This window comes from Hippocampus bargibanti, linkage group LG12, assembly GCF_051943395.1.
Source record: "Hippocampus bargibanti isolate YZ-2025 linkage group LG12, ASM5194339v1, whole genome shotgun sequence".
Classification (NCBI taxonomy): Eukaryota; Metazoa; Chordata; class Actinopteri; order Syngnathiformes; family Syngnathidae; genus Hippocampus; species Hippocampus bargibanti.
Window position 1 is genome coordinate 13,852,501 of NC_142745.1, and position 17,990 is coordinate 13,870,490.

At 39.8% G+C, this 17,990-nt stretch overlaps 2 protein-coding genes across 7 annotated transcripts in view; both read right to left on the reverse strand.

Moving 5' to 3' along the window:
- Window positions 1-5,910, reverse strand: part of LOC148890598 (complement decay-accelerating factor, GPI-anchored) — a 12,721-nt gene extending 6,811 nt beyond the window's left edge. For 2 of the 3 annotated variants that reach the window (XM_089011063.1, XM_089011062.1), the window contains exons 1-3: window positions 5,725-5,910; window positions 3,501-3,686; window positions 829-928 (exon numbers count right to left, since the gene is read on the reverse strand). In XM_089011063.1, the coding sequence (XP_088867189.1) occupies window positions 829-928; window positions 3,501-3,686; window positions 5,725-5,815 (377 nt within the window). In that variant the 5' untranslated portion in view covers window positions 5,816-5,910. The remainder of the gene's footprint in view (window positions 1-828; window positions 929-3,500; window positions 3,687-5,724) is intronic. The other variant, XM_089011064.1, reaches the window with a different exon arrangement.
- An 8,094-nt stretch (window positions 5,911-14,004) lies between these two features.
- magi3b (membrane associated guanylate kinase, WW and PDZ domain containing 3b) overlaps window positions 14,005-17,990 on the reverse strand; it is a 135,902-nt gene continuing 131,916 nt past the window's right edge. For 2 of the 4 annotated variants that reach the window (XM_089009996.1, XM_089009995.1), the window contains exon 21: window positions 14,005-17,204. In XM_089009996.1, coding sequence (XP_088866122.1) covers window positions 16,507-17,204 — 698 coding nt within the window. In that variant the 3' untranslated portion in view covers window positions 14,005-16,506. The remainder of the gene's footprint in view (window positions 17,205-17,990) is intronic. The other 2 variants (XM_089009999.1, XM_089009998.1) reach the window with 1 other exon arrangement.

A 17,990-nucleotide genomic window follows, 5' to 3' on the forward strand; every position in this document is an offset into this window, starting at 1 on the left:
CATATTTTACATTGCGTAGTTTATTTTGGTGTCAATCATGTTTGGTTACATTTTCATATAATATTTGCTATCACTTAGCTGGCTATCTAGCGAGCTCACTGGCTTATTTATTAGCTATCTAGCTAGCTTTCTAGCAAGCAATCTATTAGTTACCTATTAGCTAGCTCGCTGGTTTATTTATTAGCTATCAAGCTAGCTATCTAGCAAGCAATCTATTAGCTACCTATTAGCTAGATAGCTAGCTTTCTATCTATTTGAGTTATTCCGGGTTGAGTGAACGCTGGCGCATCTGTCTGCCGCTGCTCACCCACAGAAAAACTTATCATGTGACTGGAAAGTGACCTTGAGAGTTTTGAAAGTAGCTTATAAATGAAATGTATTATTATTATTATTATTATTGTTGTTATTATTATTATTATATCTAGAAAAGCTGTATGGTATTTATTATTAGCAATGAAAGCTATTTTTCTCGACACCGTCCTTGCCTCACACGCTTGAACTGCGAGTGGCCTATTGATAGTCCATTTCATTTTTAAATCTGTGATATCATCGAGCTTAATTTTCCATCAGAGTAAATGTGAGTGTGAGTGCTTGTTTTTAGTGTGTGTGACTGGTTGCCGACCAAAATTAAATGGGATAGGTCGTAGGTTACCCAATGATGATCAGAATTACAGCAAATGGTGAGATGCCTGGTTTGATCACTTTTGCCATTTCGCATGTTGAAGTTAAAACTGAAAATATTGCACACGTGCACTCATATGCACACTTGTTTTTTGTTTTTTAGAATGGTCCTTATCAGGGCAGAAAGAGATTTTTCTTGACGCTTACCCTTCGTCACACGTGACTTTCACAACATCGCCAAAGCGGGTGCCGGCTGTGATGTGAAATCTCATGTTCGGTTGAGGTTTCGGCATACCACAGTCTTTTTCTATGGTGCCGAAAAAAAAACAACAAAGAAACAAACAAAAAACAGTAAAACAAGCCCGAGTAATGAAGAGAAAGTATTTATACTGACATCAATTTTCAAGGTATATAATATTTGTATCTTTCTGATGACTTTTTACAAGTACTATATTTTAAGGCGCACCCAAAAGCCTTGATTTTCTTCATTAGATGACCCTGCGTCTTGTATGCCATATTGAGCCACATCAGGTCTCGCAACTACTCGCAACTACTGTATGACTCCATGTCCCTTTGTGGAAGTAGTGCGAAACCTCGACTGTAGCGCCTTATAATGTGGTGTGCATTCTCTTTGGCAAATTTTTATATATTTACAGTGAGACCTCAATTTACGAACACCTTATATTACGAATTTTTCGTCTTACAAACGTCAAATTTATGAAAATTAAACCTTATAATAAGCACTATTTTCATATTACAAATCCACCACGGCTGGAACACCAAAGCACACGACCTTTGGATCTGGCGGAGTGATCTTCGGCGGAAGCACACGACCGAACAGCGCTCCAGCCGGCACTATTTTCCACAACCTCTCTCTGAATTCACGCGTCCATCGCCTCCGAGGAGCTTTTTGCAGATAATTTTACTATTATGGGACCGTAAAATAAACACCACAGGCTCGTGTTCAGCCTCAGTTCAAATGTGGTGCGTTACTATGAATAAATTGAAGAAACTACCAGCCGTACACGTCTACTCTGCTCTGTTTATTTGTCATCCAAGACTTGGGGTGCGTTCAGGTTCGAGAATAGCACACGACTTCTTATGACTCTAGGCTGTTTGGAAAGCATTGTCTAACTGAATGAGCAGGGACAAACACTTGCCAACGTTTTTGTGTTGCTACACTTGAACGCACCCCCTGTCAAGATGCGATAGAAGTGATTGGCTAAAGGGTAGAGTCATGTGTCATGGTAAGCCAATCAGAGCTAGTGTTTTCACACACACCGGAACAGCATGTCAATAGTCACGCTAAATTGTCACGTGCGAGTTGACAGCTGGGGTGGGGCCGCCGCTCGCAACACTTCAATTTCATTTCATTGCAACGAGTCACTGTAACCTCACCAGTGACACGATTACGACGAAAGTGAGTAACTGTGTCTTGGCAAATCCAACAGTTTGCTTTGCACAAGGTGATGGTTAGGCGCGAACGTGTAAGTTTGTTGCTTTCCGGTTTCCGATCGCGAGCGTGCCATTTTATTCGCCCCGCCCGCCTTCTTTTGTCGCGTTTTATTCCGCATCCATGGAATGATCAGACTCGCGCCTTGAGTTGTAATAAAATCTCTGCCAGCACCGACGGGACTCGAAGTGAATGCAGATGACATCGAGGAGCTTGTTGCTGACCATAATGAGGTCCTCAACACAGAGAATTTGATTTGCCTTCAAGAGGACAAGCAGAAGCAGGCCATTCAGCAGTTGATGTGCAGGCTTTTATTGAACAGTTCCATCCATAAAAGGCTATAAGAATCATCAACATGATGAATGATAATGTGATGCCTCAGTTTCGTAAGACCTTACAAGTCAGAAAGCAACAGGTGTCAATTAAGAGCCATCAATGACCATCACAAATGTAAATAAAGTGACTATTATACAGTGCAGTGTATTTCTTTCATTACAATACAATAGCACATTTATTATACATAGGATAAGGTAGGTTGTGTGTAGTTTTAAGGCTTATTTAGTTGAAAAGTATATTTTATGGAAACCCGGGAATGGATTATTCCCATTTTAATGGTTTCCTATGGGATTTTTTTTTTTGAGATACACACTTTTCGCCTTACACACTCTGTCTGGGAATCAATTAAGTTCGTAAGTTGAGGTCTCACTGTATATCAATTGGAATACCTTTTTTTTTTTCAGAGGTGCGCTTTACAATCCGGTGTGCCTTGTATATGGAAAACATTTGAAAATACACCATTCATTGGGGGTGCGCCTTATGCTCTTGTGCACCTTATACACCGGGAAATACGGAACATGTTATCATTTGCCGATTTTGACAGAATATATGGGTAATTTTGACAGCAAAGATCTATTTGAAAATACGAGTACTGTATTTTGTGTATAAGGAGCACCGGAGTATAAGGTGGAGGTATTTTCAAACCTTTTCCATATATAAGATGCCATGTAATATAGGATAAGATAAAGCCCACCGCCAATGAATGATGTATTTTCTAACTTTTTCCCTATATAAATCACACCGGAATATAAGGCATTTCATGAATGACAAAAGTTTCCCAAATGTAATATGTCAATAGATCAAAGTTTCCCAAATATAAGGCACACCACATTATAAGGCGCTACAATAGAGGCTGGGGTTACGCACTACTTTTTCTACAGGGGGAAATAGAGTCGGTGGCTGCTGACAGTCATTGCGCGACCTGTTGTGGCTCAATATGACTTCACACATAAGGCGCACCTGCGTATAAGATGAAGGGTCATGAAGGCTTTTGGGTGCGCCTTATACACCGGAAAATATAGTCCAGAATGTGAATACTTTTGTCAACTCTGCTTTTCCACATATCAAGAGAATGACAATTCCATCTTACTTTTGCAGATGAGTTCAACTTGGGTCCAGTTGCCATTCAGGCAAGTTATAACTTCTGAGCCCGCCTGTTTTTCGTAGCCGGTGCAACATTCTAAGGTGACGCTTGAGCCCTCTGGAAATGCATCCATCAGGAGTGATTTGTCGGTCAACACACTGTTTTTTCCTCTTTGAGGCCTTTGACAGTTACCTTGAAGAAAAACAGGCCAAGTGTGACAACGCTGTGATAAATAGATGTATAGGCTGCATGTTCATGTACTAACACTATTATCTAGCTCGCTAGTTAGCTGGCTATTTATTAGCTATGAAATGTATTATCATTATGATTATTATCTAGCTGGCTATCTATTAACTATCTATCCAGCTAGCCAGCTATCTATTAGCTAGCTAGATATCTTTCTATCGATTTGAGTTACTTCCAGGTTAAGTGAACGCTGGCGCGTGTGGCTGCCGCTGCCCACCCACAGAAAAACTTATCCTGCCACTATAAAGTGACCTTGAGAGTTTTAAAAGGTGATTATAAATTTAATGTATTATTATTATTATTATTATTATTATTATTATTATTATTATTATTATTATTATTATTATATTACATGGCGTGAATGTGATAAAAATTATTTTTTTGTACATGCTTTTGTCAAACTTTTGTCATCACATATAAATACATTGAGATATCACAAGTGTTTTTTAACTCATTCACTGCCATTCCCAAATGTATTTATTTATTAAGTATGGCATGGAGCACCATTCTCAAATTTATTCAGGTCCAGATTGTTCATGCTTAGGTGCCGATAAAGCGCTGGCCATAGCCTCTGGCAATGTTTTTTTTCTTTTCCACAAGGGGCAGTATTTCCCTTTTTTTCATGTTAGTGCTTTGTTCCAGCTTCAGCCATTGTTAAAGCGCTATATAAACCGATATGTATGTACTGTATTGCATTGTATTTTGGACAGCCACCCTCATTTCAAGCTCATGTAACTCCAGACCCATCTAATTTAGCAATTAACTCTTTTCCTGATGAAAGAAGAGAGTCTAAGGTTTCTTACACTGCATTGAATGTTGATCTAGTCCTAAAACTTAATATTTTGTGGGTCCTGCAGTTTGAGTGAAAATGACAAAAACCCTGGCACTGGAGTGGGCACATTTTTGCACATCGCCTGGCAGTGAATGAGTTGAAAAAAGTTGGAAAAAATACAAAATACAACATAATGATATGCGATCTGCTTTAATGTAACAAAGAACTGAAAAAAATCAGATTATGGAAGTACAAAAACTGTGTGCTGTGTCGCTCCTCAATGTGAAGAAGAAATATAGAAAGAATTGAACATTAGCATTTAAGGGTGAATTTAAGCGAGAAATATGACAAGAAGAGCTCAGAATATGCTAAGCAATCTTTGTGTATGTATCTTGCTTGGCAATGGACAAATTGACAATTTAAAACTAGTTACTTGATGATTTGTTTTGAAGTCACGCTAATAAAGTCACAAACGCGTTCTTGCCATCTTTATACTTTGAACAATAAATTTCAGATACTTTATTCCTCCATCTTTACCCATGTTGTAATCGCAATAGACAAATATTCAAATATTTTAAATGTGTAAAGGTTTAATACATACAGACAGACAAAAGACATTAATCAAAGATTTCTATTGCGAAGGTCACGGGAAAAAGGGATAAAGTGATATTTTTTTGTATTTACTACACTTGCAGTAATACATTACTGCTGTGAAATGTAAATTTCTCCACTGTGGGACTAATAAAGGCAAATCCAATCCAATCCAATTAACCCATTTACGGCAAGCGTGTTCGTGTGAACACACATACATTCATTTAAAAAAAATCAAAATACAATCAAAACAGAGTATCAAATTGGTTCAAATAGAGTCTACGATATGGCAAGAAACAACATGAATACATTTGAAAATGAATTTATCTGTGTTCATATGAACGCACTCGGCGTAAATAGAAAAGCATTCAATAAATTTTCATTTTAAATTGTAATAATATTCAAGCTATATAGTACAGTGTAATAAAATAACACTCCATTTTTATACCACTTGTTAATTAAATACATTTGGAGTAATGTTTTTTTTTCATTTTATTTTGAAATTAAATATGTTGTGTCATTTTAAATGCAAAGTGTTCAAAATTAGTTTCAAGATTGATCAAATCTAGTAATATTATTTTTTTATTCTAATATCATTCCTTTCATGGCTTTTGTGCTCACCTTCTGACCTCCATACAAAGCAGGAGCAAAAGAAGAGAAGAGATGTGAGCTTGAGATTTGTGCTTCTTCCCAGTCGACAACAAAGGTCCATATTTGCCACCTTGAGACCAAAATGATTCCAATCCAGTCACGCAGAAACTTGTCCTGCCGGCGAAACAGACGCGACACTCAGTTGTGCGTTCCCTTTTCGCTTCTTCTTAAAGGGCAGCTATCAAGTCACAACTAAAATCATCGGAACCAGGGGTCTTAGATTTCAAAATAAAACATTTGAGAGCTTTATTTGAGACGATTACGTCCCTCAATGTTGTACGGTGCAATTGAATTACACAGGCACATATTGCAATTTAGAACTGGGTGGAATGTTAATGTTAAATGTCAATCTAAGACAATTTTAATTCAAGTTGGTTGTGCATTATCGAAAATGTTGGAAAATGAACTTTACAGGAACGGGATTTGAAAACGAATCTTTTTATTATAATGGCTATTTTTGATGGAGAAAATAATTTTTAATGTGTCGAACACAAAGACTGGCGCGATTGTTTGTGATTCAAGTCTGAAATACAAAGACGGATTGTTTCTGCCCATTTCTGGTGTACATAATTGACGTCATCAGTGAAGGCATAATACCATTTCTTGCAGTTTGGATATGGAGGGGTGCACAGCGCTTGCTCTGATGTTAGTTTGAGTCCCCTAAAATAATTCCAAAGACACTTCCGCACTTCGTGTCTTGCAATGAAGTTTTACTTTGAAACTCAAAGACAAAAGCCTTTCCAGTTAAGGCGTTTCTTAACTTTCCTCGTTTCACCGAGTCATTATGGAAACAAGTGATCCCCCCAAATCCCGTTTTTTAAATTCCATTATTTTTTCCGTGCGCGAGAAGTTGTCTTTTATGGCTGTGGTTACGCAATGATGAATGTCTTTGTAAGTTTAAACCGGACCCCCACCTTCTTTTTTATGCCAGGCGTCTACAACAAAATGGGTGTGGCCACAATCCGAAAAGGGGGTATTCCCTCTCTGAATGATCGAGGAGGGAAGCCCATGTTTTTCTAATCCATTTGGTTCCATGGAAGAAAACACAGCTATAAATATGTCAGTTCAAGGATGCCCGAAAGGATGATGACGACTCTTGTTGTGACGCTCGTAATTTTGTGTTATTGTCGTGGAGACATTCCACAACTGATTGGAACAAAGGGGCCAGACGCATTCCGGGGTGAATTCCAAATGCACAGTTCCACCTCTGGTTTTGTTGAGACAATGGAGCCCCGCGGCAACGGTATCCGAGGAACGTTATTTAGGGTCGAAATTGATAAAGACTGCAAATGTATCAGCGAAGAGGGGGATTACAGGTGGTCACATCTGCGTCACTTTCGAGAAATTCCGGATTTATAAACTCACGCTCTGACACACATACATGGTTTTACTCCATGGTGGGGACGAGGTGTGCGAGGGATTTGCCCCGTGGGAAGCCAATTTCAAACATGAAAATATGTATTTATAAAATTCATAAAATTTGATTTTAGGATACAACATTTTTTGAGCCTGAGGTCACTCAATTAAATGAGATTTGTTTATGGACTCTCATTCATGTGACGAGTGGCTGGTTTCCAGGACTACAAACACACATACGCATTTTTGCTACATGGTGTGGATGAGGTATATGAGGGATTTAATCTGTGGTAACCCAATTTCAAACATGAAAAAAATATATATTTACAAAACTCCTAATATTTTATTTTACGACACATTTTTTGAACCTGCGGTCACTCAGAAATCATTTCCAAATAGCATATTTCTTGTTTTAATTTTCCAGTTTTTTTGCTCCCACGTTAATTTAAATGAGATTTGTTTTTTTTTTTGGAGCATAACACATGCGACGGGTGGCTGGTTACCAGGACTACAAACACACATACACGTTTTTGCTACATGGTGGGGATGCGGCGTGCCATAGGAAGCCAATTTCAAACATGAAAAAAATAATATAATTACGAAACTCATAATAATTTGATTTTAGGACACATTTTTTGAAAAGATAAAAACTAGAATACTTTATTCTATGAAGGTTTTGTAAGTACGAGATCATTTCTACAAACAAGTTGTGATTTTCTTTTTCTTTTTGACACCAGTAAATTTTAGTTCTTAACACTGGGCTAAAAGAAAAAAAAACAAAAAAGTGGCTGGCGCAAGGATAAACATTCCATGTTCACCTGCTTGGCAGCATTCCAAGAATTTGATGCATTTCCACGTAGGGGGTTCGCACATGGAAAGCTGAGAAAACAAGGTGGGGGGAAAGGGGGTGGGGGCTTTATGAGTGGGCTTGCCTCCCACCTACAGATGCCAGGTCAAGGACTGGGCAGGTGATACATGACTGCTCATTTCCTGTTGCCATCCTTTCCTATCACTCACTTTGAGGACATTTGTGTCAACCAACGCCGCCTGTAGATGCGGTGGGGTAACACCACCTTGTGGTGCATAAGGTAAATTACAAAAACATTACAGCTGCAGTTTATGTTTTGATAATAACCGATAACACTATATAATAACGCAATCAAATATGGTTCTAACTCACGCAGTGGCGAATGTTTGGGAGTGTTTTTATCAGATCGGGTTTAAGGCAAGGCGGATTTTATTTATATTGCACATTACATACACAAGGCAACCGCGTGTGTGAAAAAAACGGCTGCAATCTCGGGTCAGTCATAGTTTGCGAAAACTGCTTTGATCACTAGCCGCTAGTTACAAACATACTGGCTATAGCTAGCACACTGTATCAGTAGCGAGCTGCAGAAGAAAATATATTGATTTAATAGCAGTTTTGTCAATCCACAATGGCTGAAAGAGGAGAAAAAAAGTTGTTTGGATTTGGTTGGAGATTTACTGTTAGTCATTTTCAAGATGGACTTTTCAAGAATAGATGGACATCATTAAAGGACAACCGACACCTTCGGACAAGTTGCGTCCATAATTTGTAAAATCACTTCAAATGACTTCTACTGAGCGCATTTTACAAAGATTCCACGGCGTATAGCTATATTTCATGTTTTAAGACTCACGCTGAATATTCAGGAAGTCTTGTTTTCGAGTTAATTACGATGCCTGACATGACGTCACGTCTGGAACGCCCCTGACCGAGAGGCGACACACAATGCATTTTGGGTACTTTGTTTGGTCTGAAAACTTCGTGTTGATGGTGAAATTAGAAGGAAAACTACATAAATAACACAATGGTGAATCGTTGTGTGTTGCAGCCAATTGCGGTAACACGCTTAAAGAAAGTGTAAGTTTACACACATTCCCAGCAGACCAATCAGTCCTTTTCCAATGGAGCTTGTGCGCCATCTTGTCCATTTTCTGGGCGCTACATTGGAGTCCAGATGGCTCGAATTGATACGGAAGGACTTCTTTAATCGATTGCAAACATTTATGCTTTCCTCTTCAGAACTATTTGAACCATATTCAGATCTAGATGACTAACAAGAAAGCATCTTCTTCGAATCTAAACTCTCTGAAGCCATTGTTTTGATTCTGCACCAAGGCAGTTTGTGAAGAAGTATCCTGGTGTGACATCACGAATAAGGGGGCGGGACTTTCCGATATCTGCCCAGTTCCGAGCTCATTTTGTGGCAGTTTTGGGGCACTTTAACTCATTTTTATTGGTGTTTTGCATTTGACCAAAAATAACCGCCTGCATGTTTTGGGTATTTTAGATACTATAAAACATTTTTCTGATGTCAGTTAGGAAAAAAAAATGGCGTTGGTTGTCCTTTAAGGTTGGACGGCTGCTAAGCTAACACAAATAGCAAATAATATTGCAATTTTATGAGGTTATCATCAATCCACACGTTCATAGTAAAAAATTCTAACAGTTTTCAAGAATAGACAGACATGGACATGATTAATAAAGGTCGGTCAGTTACTTCCTGGCTAATGGTACCCTCTTCTAGTGGACTTGTAGTAAACCAAACAATTTTTTTCAGTCGGGATTGATTCAGACATAGCACTATTGAAGGCCAAGCAATGAAATCCAAGGCTTGCCACTGATAAAATGGACATTTTATAGCCATTTATGGAAAATTCTCAACATTTTAAACACAATAAACAGACCATAGTGTTGTCATATTATTTGTTATTTTGTTTTTTTTTTTATGTCAAGATGGCGCTGCGAGAGTGACTGCCTTTCCAGCAGCTCCTGTATTTTGTTTTTCTACTTCTTTCTTTCCTTTCCTCCTCCTTTCATAACTTTGCTGCTGTGAAATGTAAATTTCTCCACTGCAAGACGAATAAAGGTACATCCAATCAAAACCAATCCAATCCAAACACTGACATTTCTATAAAGTCACTCTTATATGGTCATTGTAAGCCTTACCAGAGACGTTTTGCAAATGGCTCCATGGCAGTCTACATCATTCATAACCTTGTATTGCTGGAACTACACAGATGAGTGAAAACATGAGAACATACACGTTAAGTTTCAGAAATGATACTTGCAGCTCTGTGGTGTGTGTTAAAATACTGTGTGCGTTTCAAAAGTGTAAATTAGAAGTAAATAAAACACAAAACTATTTTCATTGTTTATTTATACAGTAAAGTCTCGTTATATCGATATCGGATATATCGATAGTCCCGGTTATATCGATACTATTTCTATGCACGCACGGAGAAAATTACATGCAAACAGGGTCGGATATATCGATAGTCCCGGTTATATCGATACTATTTCTATGCACGCACGGAGAAAATTACATGCAAACAGGGTCGGATATATCGATAGTCCCGGTTATATCGATATTTTTTCGGACTCCCTTGAATATCGATATAACGAGACTTTACTGTATATTCAAAAATGTATATGTAATATGTAATATGTAAATGTAAAAATGTATTTTGTTTTTGATATTTTCTTTTGTCTCACATTACAAATGAACTGTCTTTAGTAATAATAATAATAATAATAATAATAATAATAATAATAATAATAATAATAATAATAATAAATTTCATTTATAAGTACCTTTCAAAACTCTCAAGGTCACTTTACAGTCACAGGATAAGTTTTTCTTTGGGTGAGCAGCGGCAGCCACACGCGCACGCGCCAGCGTTCACTCAACCCGGAAGTCACTCAACTAGATAGAAAGGTATCCAGCTAATAGATAGCCAGCTAGACAGCTAGCTAGCTATATAACTAATAGATACCCAGCGAGAGAGCTAGCAAGCCAGCCAGATAGCTGATAGACAGCAAATAGACAGCAAATAGATAACCAGCTGGTTAGCTAGCTAGCGAGATACCTATATAACTAATGGATAGCCAGCTAGATAGCTAGCAAGCCGGCCAGATTGGTAATAGATAGCAAATACAGTAGATAGCAAATAGTCAGCTAGGGAGATAGCTACCTATATACAGTAAAGTCTCGTTATATCGATATTCAAGGGAGTCCGAAAAAATATCGATATAACCGGGAGTATCGATATATGCGACACTGTTTGCATGTAATTTTCTCCATGCGTGCATAGAAATAGTATCGATATAACCGGGACTATCGATATATCCGATATCGATATAACGAGACTTTACTGTATTTATAAGAATAAAAATACATTTCATTTATAAGCGCCTTTTAAAACTCTCATTGACACTTTACCGTCACACGATATTTTTTTCTGCGAGTGACTAATAGATAGCCAGCTAGATAGATAGCTAACCATCTAGTGTCAATAGTTGCTTTATAAAGTGATTATTATGGTCAAAATCGGGAGTCTCCTGACCAAACCGTGAGACTTACCATGTATGTGAGCATCGGTTGGCCTTTGTTTTGATTTGTGGTGAAAATAACAGTAAATAAGTCCCAAATCTGAGCTGGAAAAAAATCAATTGCCCTGACGACAGTACGTAACAAAGGGATTTTTTTTCCCCTCCGTGGACCATTCAGTGAAAGTCTTGAAGCTGTTATCAGTAAAACTTTATTATTCAGTGCATGAATAGAACACCATGTCAAGATACTTTTTGCTATGTTCTTAAATATGATATTTTTTTACATAAAAAAATAATGGCGCAATGTCATCACTTTTGTTTGTTTTCTTTTTTTTCCCCGACACGTGCCACCCCCCACCCCATGACTCCCCTCGGAATATTGGCGAGCGAATATTTAGAAAGGTGCTGTTGAATGTACAAACATTTACATCTATGGTTTTCCTACGCCATGTAGAAGATAAGCTGTTTTTTTCCTACCAAAAGCGATGCAAGGCCACAGCATGATAACAATTATGACAAATGACAAAGGTCAAATAAGTGAAAAAAAGAATTGTGTTTTCTGAGTGAGCTGCTCTCACTTTGTATATTGCACAAAACGTCCCCACAGTGCTTGCTACCTTGAACCCAAACGCCCGTTTGGACACCATTTGATCTCGTGTTTGCTACAACGCTGTTCCCTGAGCTCACCTGAATACAGAAGTCTTCAAACTGAACATGGAGTCAGTTGAACAAAAACATCAGAGGAATATTATTATGGTATACATCATTGACTGACTTCGAAGTCAAGGATTCTCAGAATGAATAATATACAAAAAATACGACATATTGATTCTGACTATGCGACATATTAAGTCATAATTTAAAGGACGTCTCTCTGTCACTCTCTGTCTCTGTCTCTCTGTCTCTCTCTGTCACTCTGTCTCTCTCTATCACTCTGTCTCTCTCTCACTCTCTCTCTGTTACTCATTATGTCTCTCTTCCTCACTGTCTCTCTGCCACCCTGTCTCTGTCGCTCTCTCTCTCTCTCTGTCACTCTCTTACTCTGTCTCTCTGTCACTCATTATCTCTCTCTCTCACTGTACTGTCTCTCTGTCACTCTCACTCTCTCACCCTGTCTCTCTGTCACTCAGTATCTCTCTCTCTGTCACTCTCTGACTCTGTCTCTGTCACCCTGTCTCTCTGTCACCCAGTCTTTCTGTCACTCAGTATATCTCTCTCTCATTCTTTTTCTGTCACTATGTCACTCTCATTCTCTCCTTCTCTCTCTCCCTCCCTCCCTGTCTATCTCTCTCTGTCATTCTCTCTCTCTTTCTCTCTCTCTATAGATAAATGCAGTATATAAAACAGGAGTTAGAGATGTATATAAGAATAGATAATGATTTGGATTAAAATCTGGCATTATTCTGAACCTGATACAATTTTCTGCCAACAAAGAACAATTCGATTCCTCTACAACAGAGACACAGCAGGTGTCCAGGTTAAAATCAGAAGTCGCATCTGTGATCTGGCCTCATTCAGTAACAAAGAAAGCCATAAAGTGGCACATTCTGTTTTTTCCCCCTCAGCAGGCAGCAACGTCCCTCACATGTTCGTACAACGGTTCTTACATAACTTGCCCTTTCACCATAACACATAACATGGCATTGGCAACAAAATCACACAATAAATATCATCTGGTATGCTACAGATGGGGCAAACCTAGTGCAGTGGAGTTTAGTATACATTTTATGAAATGTATCTCTATTATAATTGACAAGGAGACATGTTTTAAGCAACTGCAAACCTGGAATACAGCGGTTTTACGCACGATCTGTAGGTGTCAAGACGCTGAAACAGCGCTATTAAAAAAACATCGAATGGCTACATGTACGTATACACGGTGTCCTTGGTTTACGACAGTCCTGACCTTTCCGGGTTACAAAGTGAAAGTATATTACCAGTGTCTGAATCTCATGACAAAAGGTTAGCGGACACCAGGGCAAACAACTCTGAAAAGTTGCCTGCCCGGCCATAAAATTGCCTGCCCCATTTTTCACAACTTGAAACATAATAAGACGACTAATCGCAAAAAAACAAAACAAAACAAAACATTGTTGCGAGGTATAAAGGATTTTTTTTTTTTTAATTAAGGAAGTACCTACCGCAAATGCTCCCTTGCTTAATTGATGGTAAATATCCCTTGCTGAAGCTTTTGCTTCTGTTGTCGTTTGTCGTCATGGTGCACAATGCAATGTTTGTGTTGCGTTGTCTGCTAAAAGCCACGTGGACTCCTCTTTCTAAGCGCCTTTCAAAACTCTCAAGTACACTTTACAGTCACGGTATAGTCCGAAACACAAAACAGGCTTCTGATTGGCTGCCGTGCCGAGTATGCAAATTGCCAAACGATCATTCGTTTAGCTATGTGCTAGCTAAATTGCTAAACGAATGATCGTTTGGCAATTTGCATACTCGGCACGGCAGCCAATCAGAAGCCTGTTTTGTGTTTCGGACTATACCGTGATTGTAAAGTGTACTTGAGAGTTTTGAAAGGTGCTTAGAAAGAGGAGTCCACGTGGCTTATAGCGGTTTGCTTGTAGCTTTTGCTTTATTGAATAAAACAAATTTTTGATTTGAAAATAATGTTTTTTTTTTTTTCTTGAAGAAGTTGTACGCCCGACGTAAAAGATGTATGCCTCGGGCCTCCGGGCAGACGTTATTTCAAACACTGATATTACACAAGAAGCCACACTCATTTACCGGTGCAACCATTGCCTTGGTTTTTATATTTACGGTACAGATGTGTCTTTCATACCAATTTTCCTGTGGGACAGCGCGGCAGTGCTAATGGTTAGTCTGAAAACCAAAATGCTTTGGTTTCAAGGCTTGTTTCTGGAGTATGCATGTGTGTAGGGGTTTTGTGGATAAATAACTATGTTAGGTGTATTTCAGTACAGTAATCCCTCATTTTTCGCATCTAATGGGGACCAGGACCACCCGCGATAGATGAAAATCTATGGAGTTATATAATAATAACCCACATGATAAGACAGAGGGGGTTTCTGGGCGGGACTGAGAAGAAGATTGGGTGATGCCAGCACTGCTAGCCAATCAATCTACAGCCATGTACAAAACCTGTGAGTCATCCTGCAATTTTTATTATTCTCAATGTTTCTTTTCCCTGAAAAAAACATTTGCAATGCACTGAAACTGCGCTAATTGAACCGCAAAGTAGCGAGGGGTCACTATAAATTTAATTTGTCGGTGAATATCACTATCAATCATTGTTTGTCTATGTGCCCTAGTGACCTTGTCATTGTAACTTGAATTCCAGGATGCACAGAATATTGAGTTTTAGGACTACATCAACATTCAATACAGCGTAAGAAACCTTTCAACAGAAAAAGAGTTAATTCGTAAATGATCTGGGTCTGGAGTTTTCTGAGTTTGCAATGGGGGCGGCTCTACAAAAGGCAAATGCTGCGCCCTAGTGGAAGTGAAAACATATTGCCAGAGGACTTTGTGGACTGGTGCCAGTCGAATCACCTCCTGATCAACACCTGGAAAACCAAGGAGCTGGTAGTGGATTTCTGCAGGAAACAATCCTCACCGGCACCGTTGAGCATCCATGGTTCGGACATTGAGAGGGTGACCTCCTACAAGTACCCGGGTGTTACTCTCAACAATAAACTAGACTGGACTAAAACACGGATGCCCTAATCAAAAAAGGGACACAGTCGCCTCTTCCTACTCAGGAAACTGAGGTCTTTTGGGATTCAGGGGTCACTCCTAAAGACCTTCTATGACTCTGTGGTGGATTCAGCCATCCACAATGGAATTGTCTGCTGGTCAGGCAGCATCACCACCCGGGACAGGAAAAGACTGGAGCGCCTCGTCAAGAGGGCCAGTTCTGTCCTGGGCTGCTCGCTGGACTCTCTGGAGCAGGTGGGCAACACACGGACCCTGGCGAAACGAAAAGCTATGATGGACAGCCCCTCCCTCCCCCTCCTGGCCAACCGGACAGCACTGGGTAGCTCCTTCAGCCAGAGACTGTTACAACCAATAGAGAGGTACCGCCGCTCGTTCCTACTGACTGCTTTCAGGCTTCGCAATTCTCAATAATCACATGTGAAAAAAAATGGACACTTGTACTGTAAATATGGATTGATGCAATACAGCTACATATATCAATATGCCCTTTTTGATACTTGCACTATGTACAGTTTTTTTTTATGAAACGGTTTTGCACCTTCACACTATACAGTTGACATTTTTATTTTACAATGCTTAGAATATCTTGTTTTTCTATCCTTTCACCCCCCCACTCCATCCCCTTTGAAATTGCTGCTGTGGACTGCAAATTTCCCCATTGTGGGACGAATAAAGGTTTTCTGATTCTGAGAGGTCTGACCAGCGCTTTACCGAACACATTCTGGAACGTCGCTCCACATCATATTTTTCAATTCCCGAATAAATTCGGAGAATGGCAGTGAATGAGTTAAAAAAGTGCACTAAATGCGATGTATTTAAAGATTTCAGTCATGTGTTTTGACGGTGAAGTTCATTTACTGCAGGTGTGGTCTGAAATTTTTTTGAGAGCCTGAAAATACTCTTCTATTATTATTATGTCGTAGTAAATGAGCACTGTCGTAAACCAAGCAACACCCAATAGAGTCCATTCTTAGCATTGCCATTGTTTTTGTATGCTCAGTAAATAAGATGTCAAAAAAGCACAAGTGTCTGGTCATTTTGAAGGATACGTATTGAAAAGAGTCAATAGTCTGGAGTTGAATGCCGGGGCCAGATGAAGAACTGTTGTCCTGTGTGTCAAAAACAAAGGATCCATTGCATGCAAAATACAAAAATATTCCCCTTTCCTTGCCTTGCATAATACGGCGGACAGATGCGATTGGCACAAATTCACACAGCGAGATGTTATTACCCAAGTGAGACGAACGAGGCAGTGAGACAGGGGGTTGTGCACTATAAATATTGCAACCCACTACCATTTCTTTCCAAAGACCACCTTAGGTCGATGAAAACAACAGAACAATGTTCTCCTACCAAAAAGGGTGATGGAGGACTTCGGCCTGGGAGAGGATCCGTACCTGGCTGGGTACTTTCCATTCTCCGGGGCTAATGTTTGGGCCCTTAGGAGTCCTGGAGGAGACGGGTTCTACTTGACCTGGAGAGACAAGGGTCCCGTTATGTCTCTTCCAGTCTTCTTCGCTCTGTTTTCCGTTGAAGTCTCTGTGAGCAGAGCTTCTCTCACTTGGTCTGTAGCCATGCGACTGTTTTGCTGTGTCAAGAATCCGTCCGGACCTAAGACTGACTCGACTGTCGCTGCTCCTGGAGTCCTTGTGTCTGTGTATGGACCGAGCACCCTCTCCGAGACTGACAGACCGCGTTCGAGTCGCCCTGTTGTCACTGTGAGTCGCTACGTGCGCTCGACTGCTTGTCCGCCTAGCAGCGCCAGGCTCGTCTTTGGCTTCGAGGAAAGTCGGCCCTGATTTCGGGCCGCTCTTCATCCTCCTCAATGTCGTCGGTGTGATCTCGGCCCGCCACTCGTCGCGCTCCGACACCGAGCTCAAACCTTGTGGAGAGGAGATGCCACTGCGGCGACGGGGTTGCTTTGAAGCGGCAGAGGAAGGAATGGATGCCAGGATGGAAGCCCCGGTGATATATGGAGAGGACAAGGGTGATGTGTCCGAGAAAAACACCTCTCTGTTTGAGCTGGAGGGCGAAACGTGTTTTTGACCTAGAGAAGAGCACATACAGCATGCTGAACTCACCAAAAAAATTGTGGTTGTTTGGCTTTCTGGGTGAAATTTCCAGTTCAACCGAAAACCCAGTCGAGTGTTAACTCACTTTATCCTTCATTGACGATAAAGCTCGATTTGAAGTGATCTTTTAAATGGGATTTTACATTACGTAGGAAAAGCAAATCTGAATTTAGATGTGCACCCACCCAAGTTGATACCATCTTGTTTTACTGGTACTCATAAGAGGGAGCACATAACTCTTACTCTGAAAAATGAATGGTCATCATAACCCTTAGCCTGTTTGTGATGTTCCGCATGATATTTGATGTTACGGTGGGGACTATGAACTCATTCACTGCCAGACGATGTTCAAAAACCAGGGCTTTGTCATTTTCACTCAAATTCTAGGACCCACAGAAGTTTTAGGACGACATAAACATTCAATGCAGCGTAAGAAATCTTAGACTGTCTGCTTTCTTCAGAAAAAAAGTTAATTCCTAAATAATATGGGTCTGCAGTTATATGAGCTTGAAGTGGGGGCAGTTGTACAAAAGGCAAATGCTGCCCCCCTCGTGGCAGGGAAAAACATTGCCAGAGGTCTGACCAGCGCTTTTATCGGCACCCAGCAAGAAAAAACAACCCCAAATGAATTCGTGAATGGCAGTGAATGATTTGAGGAACAACAGGTTGTGCAAAAAGTATGGAAACACACTTTCAAAAGTTTATAGAAGTCAAATGAAGTTAACCTGTTCAGCTTAAAGTACATTTTCGGTTCATCTTGA